Genomic DNA, 15,109 nt, shown 5'->3' with positions numbered 1-15,109 from the left:
GGGCAGGCCCAGCGCAGCCACCCAGGGAAGAGCAGAGGGGTGGAGGCCCCGGGGCAGGCCCAGCGCAGCCACCCAGAGCTGCACACAGGCTGGCAGCCTGGGATCTCTCAGGAGGAAAGCACAGGAAGCTGCCAGATAATGGGAGATTCCACTCCGGAGACTCCACAGTGAAGGAGGCAGGGGCAGTGACAGACCAGCCTTGGGCTCTGACACCACGGGCGTGGGTGCCATGCGGCAGCAGCTGCAGGTAGAGGGCATGCAAGCCTGCAGCCTGTGCTGACCCTGGCCAAAGCCAAGCAGAAGGAGCACATCGTCTGCCCCTTCTGGCCCTCCTCTCCCTGCCCTGGTCCCTGTCCCACAGCTCTGGTGCTGACCTGTGCTCACAATGTCACCACCAGGCCACGCAGCCTCCCAGCCAGCTCAGGCTTCTCTGTCCCATTGGGGCGCTCTGCAGGTGCAGCAGATGTAGGTCAGCAGCAGGCCAGGCCCTGTCATCACCCACACTGCTGTCTCCCTGCCACCATTCCCTCGTGGCCATCCCACTTCTGGAAGGTGTGCAGGTCCACGTGCCTGGGCCCCCTCCCACTGGGTCTGGCCTGAGCTCTGCACTCCCTGGACATGAGGCCCGGGTCAGCCCTGGTCACTGCTCAGGGTCCTCAGCCCAGCCCACATGGGAGCACAGCCTGCAAGGCACGAAGACGCCCTTATGGGGGCTCCTCCTCTACAGCCACTGCCCGGCTGGGTAGCGAAGACCCAGCAAGGAGATGAGGCACAGCTGATGGCGGGAAGTGCAGAGGTGTGGGAAACAGGCCAGGCCCTGCCGAGGGGCGTCCCAGCCGGCCTGCTTCCTCCCTTTGGGGGTGCCAACACAGGTGCTGGGGGAAGGGCGAGTGCCAGCTCAGTCCACCCATGGTCTCCACTGCCTCTCACACGGTTCTCGGCCACTGTGACCTGTATGGACAATGGCTGGGGAGGGAGGATCCTTGTAGACAAGGCCAGGACATTAGGTGTCCCGAGATAGACCTTTGTGTGGAGGCCCTGGAAGGGGAAGAAATCCAGGAATTGGAAGAAAGAAAGTGCAGATCTGGAGACCTGCCACCCTGGACCTGGGGGGCCTGTGTATGTGCAGGTGTGCACGACCCAGGGTGGGTCTGTGGGTGTCACAGGTGGGTGTGACCTGGGGCAGTGACGTGAACCTCTCGGAACTTGCAGTGATAACGTGTCCCCCTGTGCAGTGTGCATGGCCAGGGTGCACCTCTGTGTGGGGGCCTCTGTGTTCCCTGTGACTCCCTGGGAGGCCCCCTCCACGGCCTCAGGCCTGCCATGTCCCGCCGGTCTCTTCCACACACTGTGAGGCGCCAGCATCCACTCACACGGCTTCCCCTTTCTGCTCCAGGGTGACAGGAGTCCTTGAGCTCAGCGTGAAACTCCTGTCACTGCTGTCCCTTGTGGGTCTGTGGGTGCACATGGGTGTGCGCGCACACACGTGGAACACCCTGGACCCTGTGCCAGTTGTGGGAACATGTTGTCTTCCCTCTTTCCTTCCTTGCCTACTCCTGGAAATGTCTGACGTGTCATCACTCTGTCCCCGTACTTGGCATGGGGGGGGCAGGTAGGCAGTCTGGGCGACGCAGTTCCTATCCAGCACGCCCTAAGGCAATGGTCCCTGCTGGATAAGAAAACCACATCCGAGCATTTGCTGAGTCTGAGGTCGGAGGCCTCTGGGAGCCCCTGCTCAGCACCCGTGCCAAGACTGCCTCGGGGCCTTCCAAGGGGCTGGCGCCCAGGAGGAGCAAGAGGAGGAGGGGACTGGAAGAGGACTAGGAGGAAGGAAGCAGAGGAGGGCGACGAGGCCGCTGCACCATTTCCCCGCTGCCCACCTGGCTTCTCCGACAGGACCACACTTCACACGTGGGCCTCAGACACAGCCCGGGAACCAGGCATACTAATGCGCGCAATGGCGCTGTGGAAACGCAAAAGTCGCTGCTGCGTCCGCACTCACAGCAGTCAAAGGTGCTGCTGTCTGTGGGTGATGCGGCTCCCACTGGGGCACCACCAGCCTAGAAGATGCGTCCGTGTCCTGGGACAGCAGGGGCAGTGTCGTCTTGGCCGTGACCACGAGGCGGCTGCCAGGTCCCGGGGCAGGCACCCTGCGCTGGCCTCGAGCTTCCCATCCCATCTGCCTGAGACGGGGCCATGCGGTAGAGGGGCGCCTACTGCAGAAGAACACAGGACCGAGGAACCAGAGTAGAACCCCAGCAGCAAGGGAGGACTGGCGGGGTGCGCAGGGGCAGGAGCCCCTGTGGTTAGGGTTAGAGTCAGGCTCAAGGCCAGGCTCAGGGTTAGACTTAGGGCTGCAGTAGGGTTAGAGTTAGGGGTGAGGGCTGGAGTAGAATTAGGGTTAAGATTAGGGTTTAGGATTTAGGGTTAGAGTTGCATTAGAATTAGCTTAGGGTTAAGTTTGGTTTTAAATCTTGTTATGCTTAGTGTCCTTCTTATTTATTTCATTGCGGGGATGAAATACTGGACCCCACATGTTAAAGGAGGGAAGTTCTTTTCAGCTTTGTTTGAAGTGTCCGTCATCAGCTTCCTCCAGGGCAGGGTGGCAGGGCAGAGGTACGGAAGCAAGAAACAGCCCTCAGATGGCAGGCGGGAAGCAGCCTGCAGCCTCTTCTCTTACTCCAGCCTGGATGAGAGCCTTCAGACTTCAGCTCATTGATGCAGCCATGCCCAGAACTAAGCTAACTCCCACTGGTGGGCCCCTTTAGTACCACACACCCTAGAGCCAGCCTGCTCCAAAAAGCTCCACCTTGGAGGGACCGCACAAAGCTCTGGGCACCTGAGATACAAGCCATAATAGTTAGGGCTTAGAGGCCAGGCTTAGGGTAGGACTGTTTGGAATAAGAATTAGTTCCCCTTGGGTTTAGAGGTTCAGGGCTAAGGTTAAGGGCGGGCTGGGTAGGCTTAGGGTCTGGTCTGAATTTTCAGAACATGGGTGGTTTCCCCTGAGCATCTGCTAGCAGGGGCCAGGCCTGCTGTGGAATCAGCCTCCTGTCGCTGTGGGGACACAGGGGCTGTGAGGAGTGGGAGGCACTGTGGAGAGGAAGACTCCAGACCTCAGTAACATCCGCCTGGACACTGGGGTGGTCACTCCCAAAGGCGGGGCAAGGAAGGGAACTGCGTAGAAGCACCCAGGACTCCTCCATTATACTGAGTGGGTCCCAGGCCTGCAGAAATTGGGGGTGGAGCCACAGGCCAGGGGCACAGAGTCCCACCAAAAGGGGCCCTGACTCTCCCTGTCCTCCTTGGCCTGCAGGACGATGCTGAAGGAGCAGTACATCGACAAGACGCGGGTGGCCGTGTTCGGGCAGGTGAGTCTCGCTGCTTTCCGGAGCTCTGTGCAGGAGCAAGGGCTGCCTACTGCCGGGTTCCCTCTGGCTCCCCGGGAGGCTCCTCCACGGCTGGGGGTGTGAACCTCCCCTCTATTTTTGGCGCCAGGCCTCTGAACTGAGCCGCGCCCCAGCCCTTTTTTACTTTTCACTTTGAGACACTGTCGAACCGAGTCACCAAGTTCCCCATGGTAGGACCAAACCTGCGACCCTGCTGCAGGCTGTTGGGGCTCACACCTGAAATCCCAGCACTTCAGAAGCTGAGGCAGGAAGACGGCTGCAAGCGCAAGTCTAGCCCGACCCACAGAGGGAGACCCTGGGCCTCCCTGAGTTGCCTGTGGTTGGCCTCGCCTGCAGACAGAGGGCGCTGGAGGGCACCCAGCTAGCATCCAGGAGCCTTTGCCTCTCTCTGCCTACCGCCCTGGAGAAACTTTACAGTTACAGGCATACCTAAAAGCCTCACTAGCGCATTGCTGAATTCCTGACCTTCTCGGATCTGAGGCTGGAGTCGGGTGAGTGCTGGCACTGACCCGGGCTCCTGTCCCCCTCCCTGCGCCCTGTGCTTCTCCCCAGGACTACGGCGGTTACCTGAGCACCTGTATCCTTCCAGCCAAGGGGGAAAACCAGGGGCAGATGTTCAGCTGCGGCGCCGCCCTCTCCCCCATCACGGACTTCAAGCTCTACGGTAATGGGCTGCGTGCGGGGACCGTGAGCACTGCCCCAGCAGGGCGCGTCTCCTCAGCACCTCCGGCCCCAGCCCAGGTGACCCCTGCTGGGCGCCCCAGCCCACCCTGCACCCCTGGCCCGCTGCCCCATCCGGGCTGAGCCCCGGGCAGAATGCGGGCGGAGTCGCGACGCGCCCCGAGCGATGAAAGCCGTGGGATTCGGTTAGTCGCTTGGTTCAGTTTTGCGGGCTTCCCGTGTTGCCGCCCCGAGAAAAACTCGCTCCCACCGCTGACACCCGGGAACGCCACCCCTCGCTATCTGATCTCCCACATGCCTGAGAAATGTCCCTGCGATGTGTTCTAAAAGCCACCATCCCCCAGGCGAGTGGCAGGGCTCTCCACCTTCTCGCTCCGCCCACCGGAGCCTGGATGCTACATCCGGGGCCTTGAGGGCACGAGCTGACCCTCCCTCTGCTTCTGTACAGCGTCTGCATTTTCCGAGCGGTACCTGGGCCTGCACGGACTGGACAACAGGGCGTACGAGGTACGTGTGGCACAGCTGCCCTCGGGCTCTTGCCCCATCCCTCTCACCATCCTCCAACCCGGCCCCACCCAGCAGCAGCGCCCACCCTACCCCTCTGGCTAGGACATCTTCCTCTCCACCCCAAAACTAAGCCCCTGGCGACTGTCCCCTCTCAGTACCACTTGTCCCCACTGCAGGACTGGGGGAGGAGGAGAAAGCTGAGAATGCTGGGCTGGGCGTCTGTGCCAGGCCCTCGAGATGCGGGCTGACCTTCAGGAGGGAGGGCTGTGAATCTCAGGGGCAGGAAGCTCCTCTGTTCCCCTGCCATAACCAGCCCAGAGAGATGTCAGAGCGGCCTCCTGGCTGAGCGTCAGACACACCAGACCCCGGGGGCCACGAGATTGTCCTCAAGACTAAGCTTCCTGGGTGGACAGGGGCCCTGCGCCCGCTCAAGTGCCGCTTCCAGGTGAAAGGGCTGTCCGCAGAGGCCACCTGTCCCTGGAGTCCTACCTCCACTCCCACCTCCCAGTGCCCTTTGGTCTCAGAGAAGGTGCTGTGTAAGGGAGGGGAAGCTGAGGCTCCTGTCCTTGTCACCTTTCACTGGGACACAGAGACCCCTGCTGTCCTGGGACTACTGTTTCCCAGACACCGGCCCCGGCTTGTGTCCACTTCCCCATCCTGTGCCCTGCAGCACTAACCCTGTCCCATGCCCACATTCAGATGACCAAGGCGGCCCACCGGGTGTCGGCGCTGGAGGGACAGCAGTTCCTGCTCATCCATGCCACCGCAGATGGTGAGCACCCCACACCACTACCCCGGGGGAGGGTGCCCCTGGCCTGGGGCGTGGTGAATACTCTGCCCTTTATTTTGCGTTTTCTGCAGAAAACATCCACTTCCAGCACACAGCGGAGCTCATCACCCAGCTCATCAAGGAGAAGGCTAACTACAGCTTACAGGTACAGCCTGCACGACCTCGGGCCGGTGCCCTCCTGCCCTGGGCAGCTCCGCCCGTGACTGCTGACGCCGTCAGGGTACCTGTCTCAGTCATGTTGGCATCACTGGGACACGGCACCTGACACGCAACTCACGGGAGCTGCACGTTGAGGCTCTCAGTCAGCGGAGGGTTCAGTCCGCAGTCGGCAGGCTCCAAGGCAGAGCGGCACATGGCAGAGGGGCGGGTGTAGGAAAAGTTGCTCACAGAGTGGCCACAGGAGGCAGAGAACGAGAGGAGGAGGAGGAAGAGGAGGAAGAGGAGGAGGAGGAGGAGGAGGAGGAGGAGGCTGGGAGGACTGCACGCCCTTCTGGGTCTCCTCGTCTCCCAGCAGCAGTCAGCAGTGGGTGACCCCTACTCGCCACCTCCTACAAGCCAGCCTGTGCTTGCCGGAGGCACCAGGCACATCCAGACATAAACCGCGAGTGTCTTGGCACTGTCCACAACTGTCCCTGAGCCTGGCCAGCCCTCGCTGGCCTCGGCCTCTGACTTGGGACCACAGATGTCCTCCATTCCCTCCTTGCACCCAGATCCTTTGTGAGAACAGGCGTGATGTGGTGGTGATGGGGGCCTGGAGATGAACGAGACCTCGCCAGGGACCTGTCTCCCTCAGGGAGCTGGGCTCCGCTCAGCATCCCAGGGCCACATTCATGAGGGCAGCTCAGGGAGCACGTCCTGCAAGAAGGGAGGGGTTGCTGGGGACGAGTGACAGAAGGGCATGGCTGGGGGACCTGGGTTTGCACCTGGAAAGTGTAACAGAGAAGATGGTTGCCATGGCACAGTGTGTTGGGCACGCGGACTGAAGGTGCCTCCTCTGGTGTGTGCTCACAGGTGTACGCCAGAGGCTGAGCAGCTGGCCCTGCAGCTCCACCTGGGTCAGTGAAGGGGACCGGCCTGGAGTCATGCGGGAGAGCACAGCCGTGTCCTAGCAGACAGATGGGCGCACAGGGCAACAGAGGCAGAGGGGACAGACGTCCTGCCCGCTCCCTTTGGTGCCCTGTGCTGTGCCACATACAAACTCCCCACCAGGTGGCGCCATTCATGGAATGGAGGTGGAAGGAGAGGGATTCCCAGGCAGGGCACCGGGGTCCTGGCAAGGACGACTCAGGGCCAGGCTGGATCCAAAGGGCACAGGAACCCCCTGCACAGGGCCACGCGCTGGCAGTAGCACACTTTTTCTGGCCCTAGTGCGTGGGCCACCCTTCACGTACCTGGCCTCGGAGAGCTTTGCTGTGCTGCACCGTGCTCCCCACAGAGCACTGTGGTCCGGTGGTGGTGGGAGCGTCCTCTCACCTGCCACACGTGCCCCCGAGGGCCAGAAGCCCTAGTGTGGCAAGGCCCACAGCAAAGCCCCCAGATGGCACAAATCCTTCCAGCGTAGACCCAGCTGTGCAACCGGAGTGCAGATTCAGACAGGGAGGTCTAGGCTGCCAGGCGCGAGGTGCCTTCCACCTAGTCACTGTCACCACACACCTGGCTGTGCCCCACAGGCAGAGAGGTGCTGGGAGACCAGCGGCCTTGTGAACAGAGCCTCCAGCCCCCACGGCCACGGGCAGAGCTCAGGCGAAGGCACAACTCCCTGTGGAGGCTGAAATAGGCAATTCCCACACAAATAACACTCGAGGCAGGTGCACCCGGGGTGGTCCTGCTCCCGGCGGCCGCTCCACTCCCCTGGAGGGAGGACACACTGTTAATTCCCACTGCCTTCCTTACAGATCTACCCAGACGAAAGCCACTACTTCCACAGCCCCGCCCTGAGGCAGCACCTATACCGCTCCATCATCAACTTCTTTGTGGAATGCTTCAGGATCCAGGACAAGCTCCCAACAGCCACAGCAAAAGAGGAAGAGGAGGAGGATTAACTCCACCCAGCTCCCTGAGCACAGAGGGCACTCCATGACCAGATGCAAAGCGGACTCCTGCCGCCGCTCTGCCCTCAGGGCAGGTGCAGCAGAGGCCCGGACCTTCCCCAGCATGCGTCCCAGAAGCGGAAGGCAGTGTGGCGGGGGGAGATGCATCCCACGCAGCCCAGAACCTGTTCAGCAGCACCGCCTCCTCCTGGCCCCACTGTGACTGGCACATCCCACAGCCCTCCCCGAGGGATACAGCAAAGGACAGAGTGCAGCGAGGGCCACCTTGGCGCCCCAGAAAGCCGGCCCTTGAGTTCAAGTGTCCAACCAGTAGCATTACCCCCCCCCCCCCCCCTCTGCGTGGAGGGCCACCTTCTGGCTCACAGCATCGATGTGACAGCTCTGCAGTGGAGGCCACAACGAGGGGGACACGCAGAGCCTAGCCACCCTCTGTAATTAGGACCTCCAACCTCCTTCAGGCCACACTAAGAAAAAGACCTTTCTGTACAAAGTACACTGCGGCTATGCTAATGGTTAGCCAGCTAGCATTCATTCCTGTCATTCTGTTTTAACCTGATGAGTGTTGTGTATGCACCTGGGGTGGTTTAGTGTTTCTTTTTTTGCTTTTCCTTTTCCATTTTCTCCTGTTATGACTTGGTTTTGCTTTCCACTTGCCATCTGTTTGCATAGAGAAATAGAGCTGAGGTCCCCGTGCCCTCCACCCTGTTGTCCTCAGACTTAGCGGTGGCACTTTGCACGCCAAGGGGGAAGAGCACTCAGTGCTATCTGGTAATGCGGGACATAACCACGTCCTCCCGCCCCTGTATATCAGCATTGTTCCCATGCGTCCTGAAACCGTGTTTCCTCCTTGATGAGTGAGTTCTGTCTGATGACGTGTTTCCGAGTATAAAAAGACAAAGTATCAGTGCTCCCCAAGTCAGTGCACCCCAAGGTGTGTCGAGGAAGCTTGAGTCTGGGTCCCAGAAATCCTAAGCAAAGGCTGCGAAGCGCCATCAGTACCCTGGGGGCCAGCGCTGCCCTCTGTGCAGCAGGAAGGTGACAGTAGTCTCCGTCGGCCTTGCGAGGCGCACGCTGACCAGAGGTGCAGCCGCCGTCCCCCGTGTATATTTCATTCTGTTGTACATAAGGAAGGAATGTGCGTCCAGCGTTTGTGTTGTCGCCCTTGCATGTGGACACCGCGGCTGGCCTTACTCCAGAAGCGCGAGTCGGAAGCGTGTCGGGTCCCATCTTTTCCTTTCCGGATTGGGGACCACCTGCTCTCCAGCTTCTAGTCCTGCTGGGTGTCCTCGGCATCCTGTGCTGCGTCACGGCGCCGGGGTGTGCTCCATCGTGTGAGCTGTGAACTCCAGTGTAGCCAGGTCGGGGGAGAAGCTCCGTGAGGGGCGGCCCGGCGGCCCCGGGAGCACGAGGCAGCGCGCTGCGCTGGCCACCAGGGCTGCGTGCACACTGCCGGCTGGGTTTCTGCTGTTTCCGTGAGGTCCGGATGGGGACGCCGGCTCTGGCCCCAAGACCTGGGGAGGGACGCGGGGTGTGGCATGGCAGCCTCTGTTCATCATGGAATAAAACATTATTTTACCACTCGGTGGCTCTTCTCTTGCTTCTCCGTTGCCGGACGCTGCCAGAGGAGACAGGGTGGAGGTGGTCACGCAGACCCAGACCGGCCCTCGGGGCCGTGTGTGCGTGCGTCCCGGGCCTGCCGGGACCTCTCAGCGGCTTTGGGGTCAAGGCCGTCCCAGGAGGAGGGTGCGGTCTGTCCAGGTGACTGGGGAGATCACTGAGGCCCACCAACGAGTGGAAATGACTCTGTGGGGGCCGAAGCCAGGCCCACAGGAGAGATTTTGAGAATTACTCCGGCTGCCGCCAATGTGTCACGTGGCCTCCACCGCAGCCTGTCCCAGCACCACAGCTGGATTAGCTGCCCTGGCTGCCTGGCTTGGTCGGGTCTCGGAAGCAGCAGAGCCGCAGAGGCCACGGCACTCATCCCCTGCTGAGCCCTCGAGAGCTCCCCGCCTCGCGAGGTGTGGGCTCCTCCTGGGCCCCTTCCAGGCGTGAGTCTCTCCTGGACAGGAAAAGAACTGCAGACAGGAACTTCCTGAAGGCATCTGCAGGAAGGGCAACTTCTACGTTGTTTTTTAAAAACATTCTTTAAATCATGTATTTATTTACTTGGTACAGTGTCTCACTATACAGCTCAGACTTGTAGTGATCCTCTTGTCTCAGCCTCACCAGTGCTGTGATCACAGGACACCATTTCAGTAGCCAGCTCAGTACCGGGGATTGAACCTGGGGCCCTGTGCTTCCCAGGCAGGTGCTTAGACTGCTCATCTATCTCCCTGGCCCTTTCTTTCTTCTTTTAATTTTATTTATTCATTGCACAACTGGAGTTTGAACTCAGGCCCTTGCGCTTGCCAAGGAAGTGCTTATTCTACTGAGCCATCTCCCCAGCCCCTTTAAAAATTGTTTTAAAAAATATTTTACTTATTTATTTGGTACAGGGTCTCACTACACATCCTCCTGTCACATTTTCCACTATGGAAACACTGAGAATGAGCCATGACCCCAGGACCCCACTTCCCACTGGAGGACCCTCCATGCTCCCACGGCAGGACCCCGCTGTGCCCACACCTCTGTGGCCCAAGCCTCCAGTCCTCCCTGCGTGTTCAGGGACCTGCGTCCTCTGGCCCCTACTTAACTGGCCCCAAGGCCAGATGCTGCAGCTTCTCAGGGGCCCTCACCCCCTCCCATCCTCCTCAGCTTCTGGGTTCTGAGCAGAGAGCATTTGGGTACCCAGGCAGCGGCCAGAAGAACATGATGCAGGCCTCAGTGGGCACGGAGGCCATGCCGGGCATTGGGGTGACCAGCAAGGACGGCCACCCTCACCAGCCACCTGGGCAGACCTGGTGGCACACGTACACACCACAGCACGCAGGCCTCGTTTACCCCTACCTGCACTGCAGAGGGGGCAAGTCACAGGGCCACGCAGGAGCCCCGGGGCAGGAGGACAGCCCCTGCAGGGCCCGAGTCGCTGTGGGCAGGCAGGCCACCTTCTGGGTCCTGAACGGCCCTCTTCCACAGGCTGCAGGGCCGGAGTGGCCACCACTGCCCACCCGACCCTCCCAGCTCCTACAAGACTGCCCCGCCCTCGGCGCTCACCTTTCTCCGCACAGGACTTGCAGGCCAGGGCCGGAGGGCTCAGGCAGAGCTGTGGAACTGTGTTCTGGGAGACAGAGGGCGTGGGGGGGCTGCTTTCGGGGCTCCTTGGGACCCAGACCCGCCTTGGCAGCCTGGGGTCCACATCCAGGTCCTGAGAGACGCCGCAGCTGCAACTGGGTCTGGGAAGTGCTTAAGATGGCACTGCGCTCGAGAGCAGGAGAGGACTCTGCCCACGGGCCTGGCTCTCCCAGGGCTCCGGGCCGGGACATCCGGAGGCCAAAGTGCTTGATGGAGCGTCAGGCACGAAGCAGGGAGAGGCCACCCCACCCAGACCCCATTTTCCAGAGGCCCCTGAGGTGGGGAGATGCAGCGCTCTGGGCTTCACTGCCAGTATTCTCTCTGGGCAAGAGTGGACCTCGCTGCTGTTGCTTTGAGACAGGTCTCGCCATTGTAGTCTAGGCCGGCCACAAATCATAGAGCTCCTCCTGCCTTCGCCTCTGAGTACCGGGACTGAGGTGTGCACCCCCCGCACAGCACCAAGTGGTGTCTTTTAAGGTGATAACTACTATAAATGCGCTGACTGGAGAGAAAAGTGTTTCTGAATGCCTCCAAGTTCTGTCTCTGAACACGTGGGGACGGGCGGCACTGTAGGGCTCAGAGCACACCGAGGTGTGCAGTTCTGTGGAAACTGCTCGAGGGTGTCTCTGTGTCTCCACAGGGTGAGAACCGCTCTTTCCTTTGCACAGCTGGTGACAGTGAGAGCCGCCCACTCAGCCGCCAGGGAGCCACCGCCCTGCCCTGAGCTCCTACGATCCGGTGCTGTGTGTGGGGAAGGTCCCTCTCCAGGGAAGGAAGAGAAACAAAGGGCAGCTCTCACCTGTGGGCACAGCCCGCTCCCAGGTGTAAATACCCTCACAGTGACCAATTGCAGATAGACAATGGGCAGCTGGCTTGGAGGTCAGCACGTGTCACCAGGGCCTGGAGGCGGGGCGTCCCCATGGCCCCTCCCCCCAGGTGGACTTAGGTGCAGGGAGCCAATTACTTCCATCCTGTGGCACCCTTTGCCAAGGTCCTGCTGTCTGCCGGAAACAGCATGGAAGGACAGAACGCACTCCGGGCCAGGCCCATCTGTGCTGAGCCCAAGCAGGGTGCAGCAGAGGGACCAGGCTGGGGAGTGGGCTCCAGAGCCCACAGCAAGCTCACCTGTGCCCTCCTGCCCATGCATGATTCATCAGGGCCCTGACACTAAAGGCGCTGCAGCTGTTGGCACTCAGTGGCCCTGCGAAGGTCCCTTCAATTACTCGGGCGGGGGCTGGGGAGCTCGTTAACTGCAGGGCTACTCAGCATCAGGACCAATCACAGTGGAGGGTGAGGGGCTCCAGGGCCGTCGCATCCCTCACTCCGCCCGCCCCTTTTAGTGTACGTGGTCTCTCCCCTTCTTCCCCTCCTTCCCCCTGGCCCCACCCCCCAGGAGTCTGGAGCCCCTGAAGCTGCAGTGATAGAGGGGAGGCCGGAGGAGGCGGCCTTCAGATCAGGGAGCTCTGATGTGAAGAGCTCCACTTCCGCAGCGCCGGCTGTGACTGCCCTTGCATTATTTATGAAGAGCAGGGGCGCTGGGCTGGCTTCTTGCAGCCGCCCTCATGGTCCCACGAAGGCCACAGTGGGACAAGAGTCCTGGAGGCCTGACACGAGCTCAAGGTGGGGCAGCTCCCTCACCAAGTGCTAGAAAAGGACCCCAGCTTCCACCAGCCGCACCAGCTGGGCCTCCTGTGTGACCTTGGCCACACTCCTGTCACATTAGGTCAGTGCCTCCTCACAGACCGAATGTCCTTGGTCACCTCTGCACAAACTGTTCTCAAACAGGCACTGCCGGGGAGGTCTCCAACTACCCAGCCACCCACCGCTTCCTTCCAGGGGTTAGCCTGGTGTGGGGTTGGGGTAAGGAGTCCGCCCGCCCGTTCTTCAGAGGCCTGACACTTGGAGCGCAGATGTATGATGGTCCTCTCCCAGGGGAGCTCATGTAATCCTTGGGGTATGCACGTGTGAGGAAAACACGGCGAGCCTTCTAACAGTATTACTGTAAAAGACATTGTTGCGAGTCCCCCAAGGTGCCCCTTCACGTCACCAGTATCTACCCCACCACTCCTGCCACGGTATACTGTTTGCTGCTGTTTTGACGCAGCGTCTGACTTTGCAGTACAGCTTGGACTTGAACTCACTGTACAGCTCAGGCTGGCCTGGAATTCCAAGGGACCCTCCTGCTCTGCCCCAAGTGCTGGGGTTACAGGTGCCCAGTGCCCCTCATGCCCACCTGCCATGCTCTAAAGCAGCTCTGAAGTGCTCCTTTCAGCATCTTTAGGAGGCATGACAGAAGTACAGTGGGTGCCGAGGCCACGCGCCACCCAGTGGAAAGGTGGGCTGGTCAGAGCGCCACGGCGTGTCCTGTTCAGGTGTGTCCTGGCTGGTGCCATGGGACGATGTGCTCTTCTGCAAAGTCAAAGTGACCAGGAGAAAGAAAGAGAAGAGGTTTGGAGTCAGCTCAGGGCACAGGCAGCCAGGACGCCAGAGAGGCCTGCTTTGTGTTGCAGCCGAGTCACCCTCTGGGGGGCTCCGTGGCCCAAGGGCAGAGCAGTCTGCCCCTGGCACCTGGGGCGCCAGCAGGGGGCAGCAAAGGCCACACTCTGGTCACATCTCTGCAGCCGGAGGGCCTGGGTCCTGGAGCAAAGGCCTTGGGCACCACCCCCAGGACCCCTTGGGAGCCCCTAAGATGGCACAGTGGGGAGCACCCGGGCACTGGAAGTCACTTTCACAGTAATGCAGGGCAGATGGGCCCAGCAGCCAGAGCTCAGGAACATGAGGGCTGGGCACAGGGGTCATGGCTAGGGCCGCTGGCAGCTGCAGGCCCAGAGACACCTGGGGCAGCGCCTCGGGGGCCACCAGTGTGCCCCCTCTTCCCTCTCCACAGCGGCCTTGGGCAGGGGCCCTGAGAAATCACGGTATTCCCAGACAACATCAGTGTGGAAAACTCCACAGCAGCCCCACCCAAACCTAGCAAAGTGACAGGCACCTTGGTGGCAGGCGTGGGCAATGGCCAACATCAGGGCCTTCCCTGGCTGCCACCACCCTCCAGCAGCAGCTGAAGCTGGAGCCATGACAGGAACCTGGAGAAAACGAGTCCCGCCAGGGCCTGGGACCTGGCCTGGCCTGGCCTGGCACATGGAAGTCACAGGAGCACCCAGGGCTGGCCAAGGTGGCCTCAAGCTGGTGGGGCCGATGACCTCTGACTGGGCTCCAGGTGTCAGAACCCACACTGCCCCCGCAGGGTCCTGGGGCCTAGGGGTGCGCATGAGGCTCAGGTGTGCATCGGTTTCTTAACCCTCACGTACACTATGAGTAGCAAGAAATGAACAAGGGGAATGAAGGAAATCCTCACAATTGCATTAAAAGCAAACACTAGCACCTGGGAGACTGAGGCAGGAGGATCACAAGTTCCAGCCCAGCCCAGCCCATTTAGCAACTTTGACCCTGTCTCAGAATAAAAAATAAAAAAGTTCAGTGCAGGGGCCCTGCATTCAGTCCTCAGTCACACAGTCACACACACACACACACACACACACACACACACACACACACACACACACACACACGTTCGCTGTTCAAACCCAGGGCTGCGCTGCGCCTTCAGAGCCCTGGTCTTAACCACAGGCCTCCATTCCACTGTGAGACCCAAGGTGCCAGAGGGCCCGTGGGGGCCCAAGGCAGGCCTGCCCCAGGGTCACAGCTGTCCCTGTGTCTCTCCAGGACAAGCAGCATGCTCCCCAGATCCCTCGTCAGCACCAGGGCCGCCAGCGCAGGAGGGTCGCTGGCAGCTGGAGCGACCGAGTCTGGCACCACCCGCCACCTTCCGTGGCACTCGCTGCTTCGATGGCCCCTGTTCCTTGTCCCCAGGCAACTGCGCTGCGCATCTTACGGCGGGCTCTGGGGAGCCGCTCTGCGGCTCTGAGAGGCTTTGGCGCTGGGCGGGGAAACGCGTAGTTCTGTGGCCGGCACTCAAGCCCACGCGCTCTGTGTCCAAACTCGGGGAACTGCGTTTCCTAGTACACACAGGCAGACTCCAATGTTCAGTTTTTCCTGAGGAAAACACATTGCGTGGGGGTGTGTGCATGCCGACAGCCCAGGGAACGTGCGCTCCTCTGAGGTAACTTTCCACATGGGCAGACGCACCTGAAGGAAGATTCACCACATCCAGTCCAAACTGAGGCCCTCCTCACGCCACAACCCGAGACACCAGATGACCCGTCACAATGACGTCACCATCACACACAACTTCTGCATGAGGAAATACCTGAGCACAGGAGGATGCTGAATAAAAGCCAAACACTTCACATGCACATACAAAACAAAGCTCACCAATGACAGGAGAATGTGGACTGAAAATGTCCAACACAACGGGAATCACCGCGAAGTTTTCCATGCTGGGGTCTGCAGGCTCTTTGCTCCAGTGTCTGGAATGAACC

At 60.6% G+C, this 15,109-nt stretch overlaps 1 protein-coding gene across 3 annotated transcripts in view; it reads left to right on the top strand.

The window, feature by feature from the left end:
* Positions 1-8,981, top strand: part of Dpp6 (dipeptidyl peptidase like 6) — an 840,304-nt gene extending 831,323 nt beyond the window's left edge. For all 3 annotated transcript variants that reach the window (XM_023712908.1, XM_004628971.2, XM_023712909.1), the window contains exons 21-26: positions 3,317-3,371; positions 3,963-4,074; positions 4,540-4,598; positions 5,298-5,370; positions 5,460-5,533; positions 7,284-8,981. In XM_023712908.1, the coding sequence (XP_023568676.1) occupies positions 3,317-3,371; positions 3,963-4,074; positions 4,540-4,598; positions 5,298-5,370; positions 5,460-5,533; positions 7,284-7,430 (520 nt within the window). In that variant the 3' untranslated portion in view covers positions 7,431-8,981. The remainder of the gene's footprint in view (positions 1-3,316; positions 3,372-3,962; positions 4,075-4,539; positions 4,599-5,297; positions 5,371-5,459; positions 5,534-7,283) is intronic.
* The last annotated feature ends 6,128 nt before the right edge of the window (positions 8,982-15,109 follow it).

The sequence above is a fragment of the Octodon degus genome, unplaced genomic scaffold, assembly GCF_000260255.1.
Source record: "Octodon degus isolate 3935 unplaced genomic scaffold, OctDeg1.0 scaffold00027, whole genome shotgun sequence".
NCBI classification, from domain to species: domain Eukaryota; kingdom Metazoa; phylum Chordata; class Mammalia; order Rodentia; family Octodontidae; genus Octodon; species Octodon degus.
Note: the sequence above shows the minus strand (reverse complement) of the source record. Positions and strands in the feature narration are given on the sequence as shown.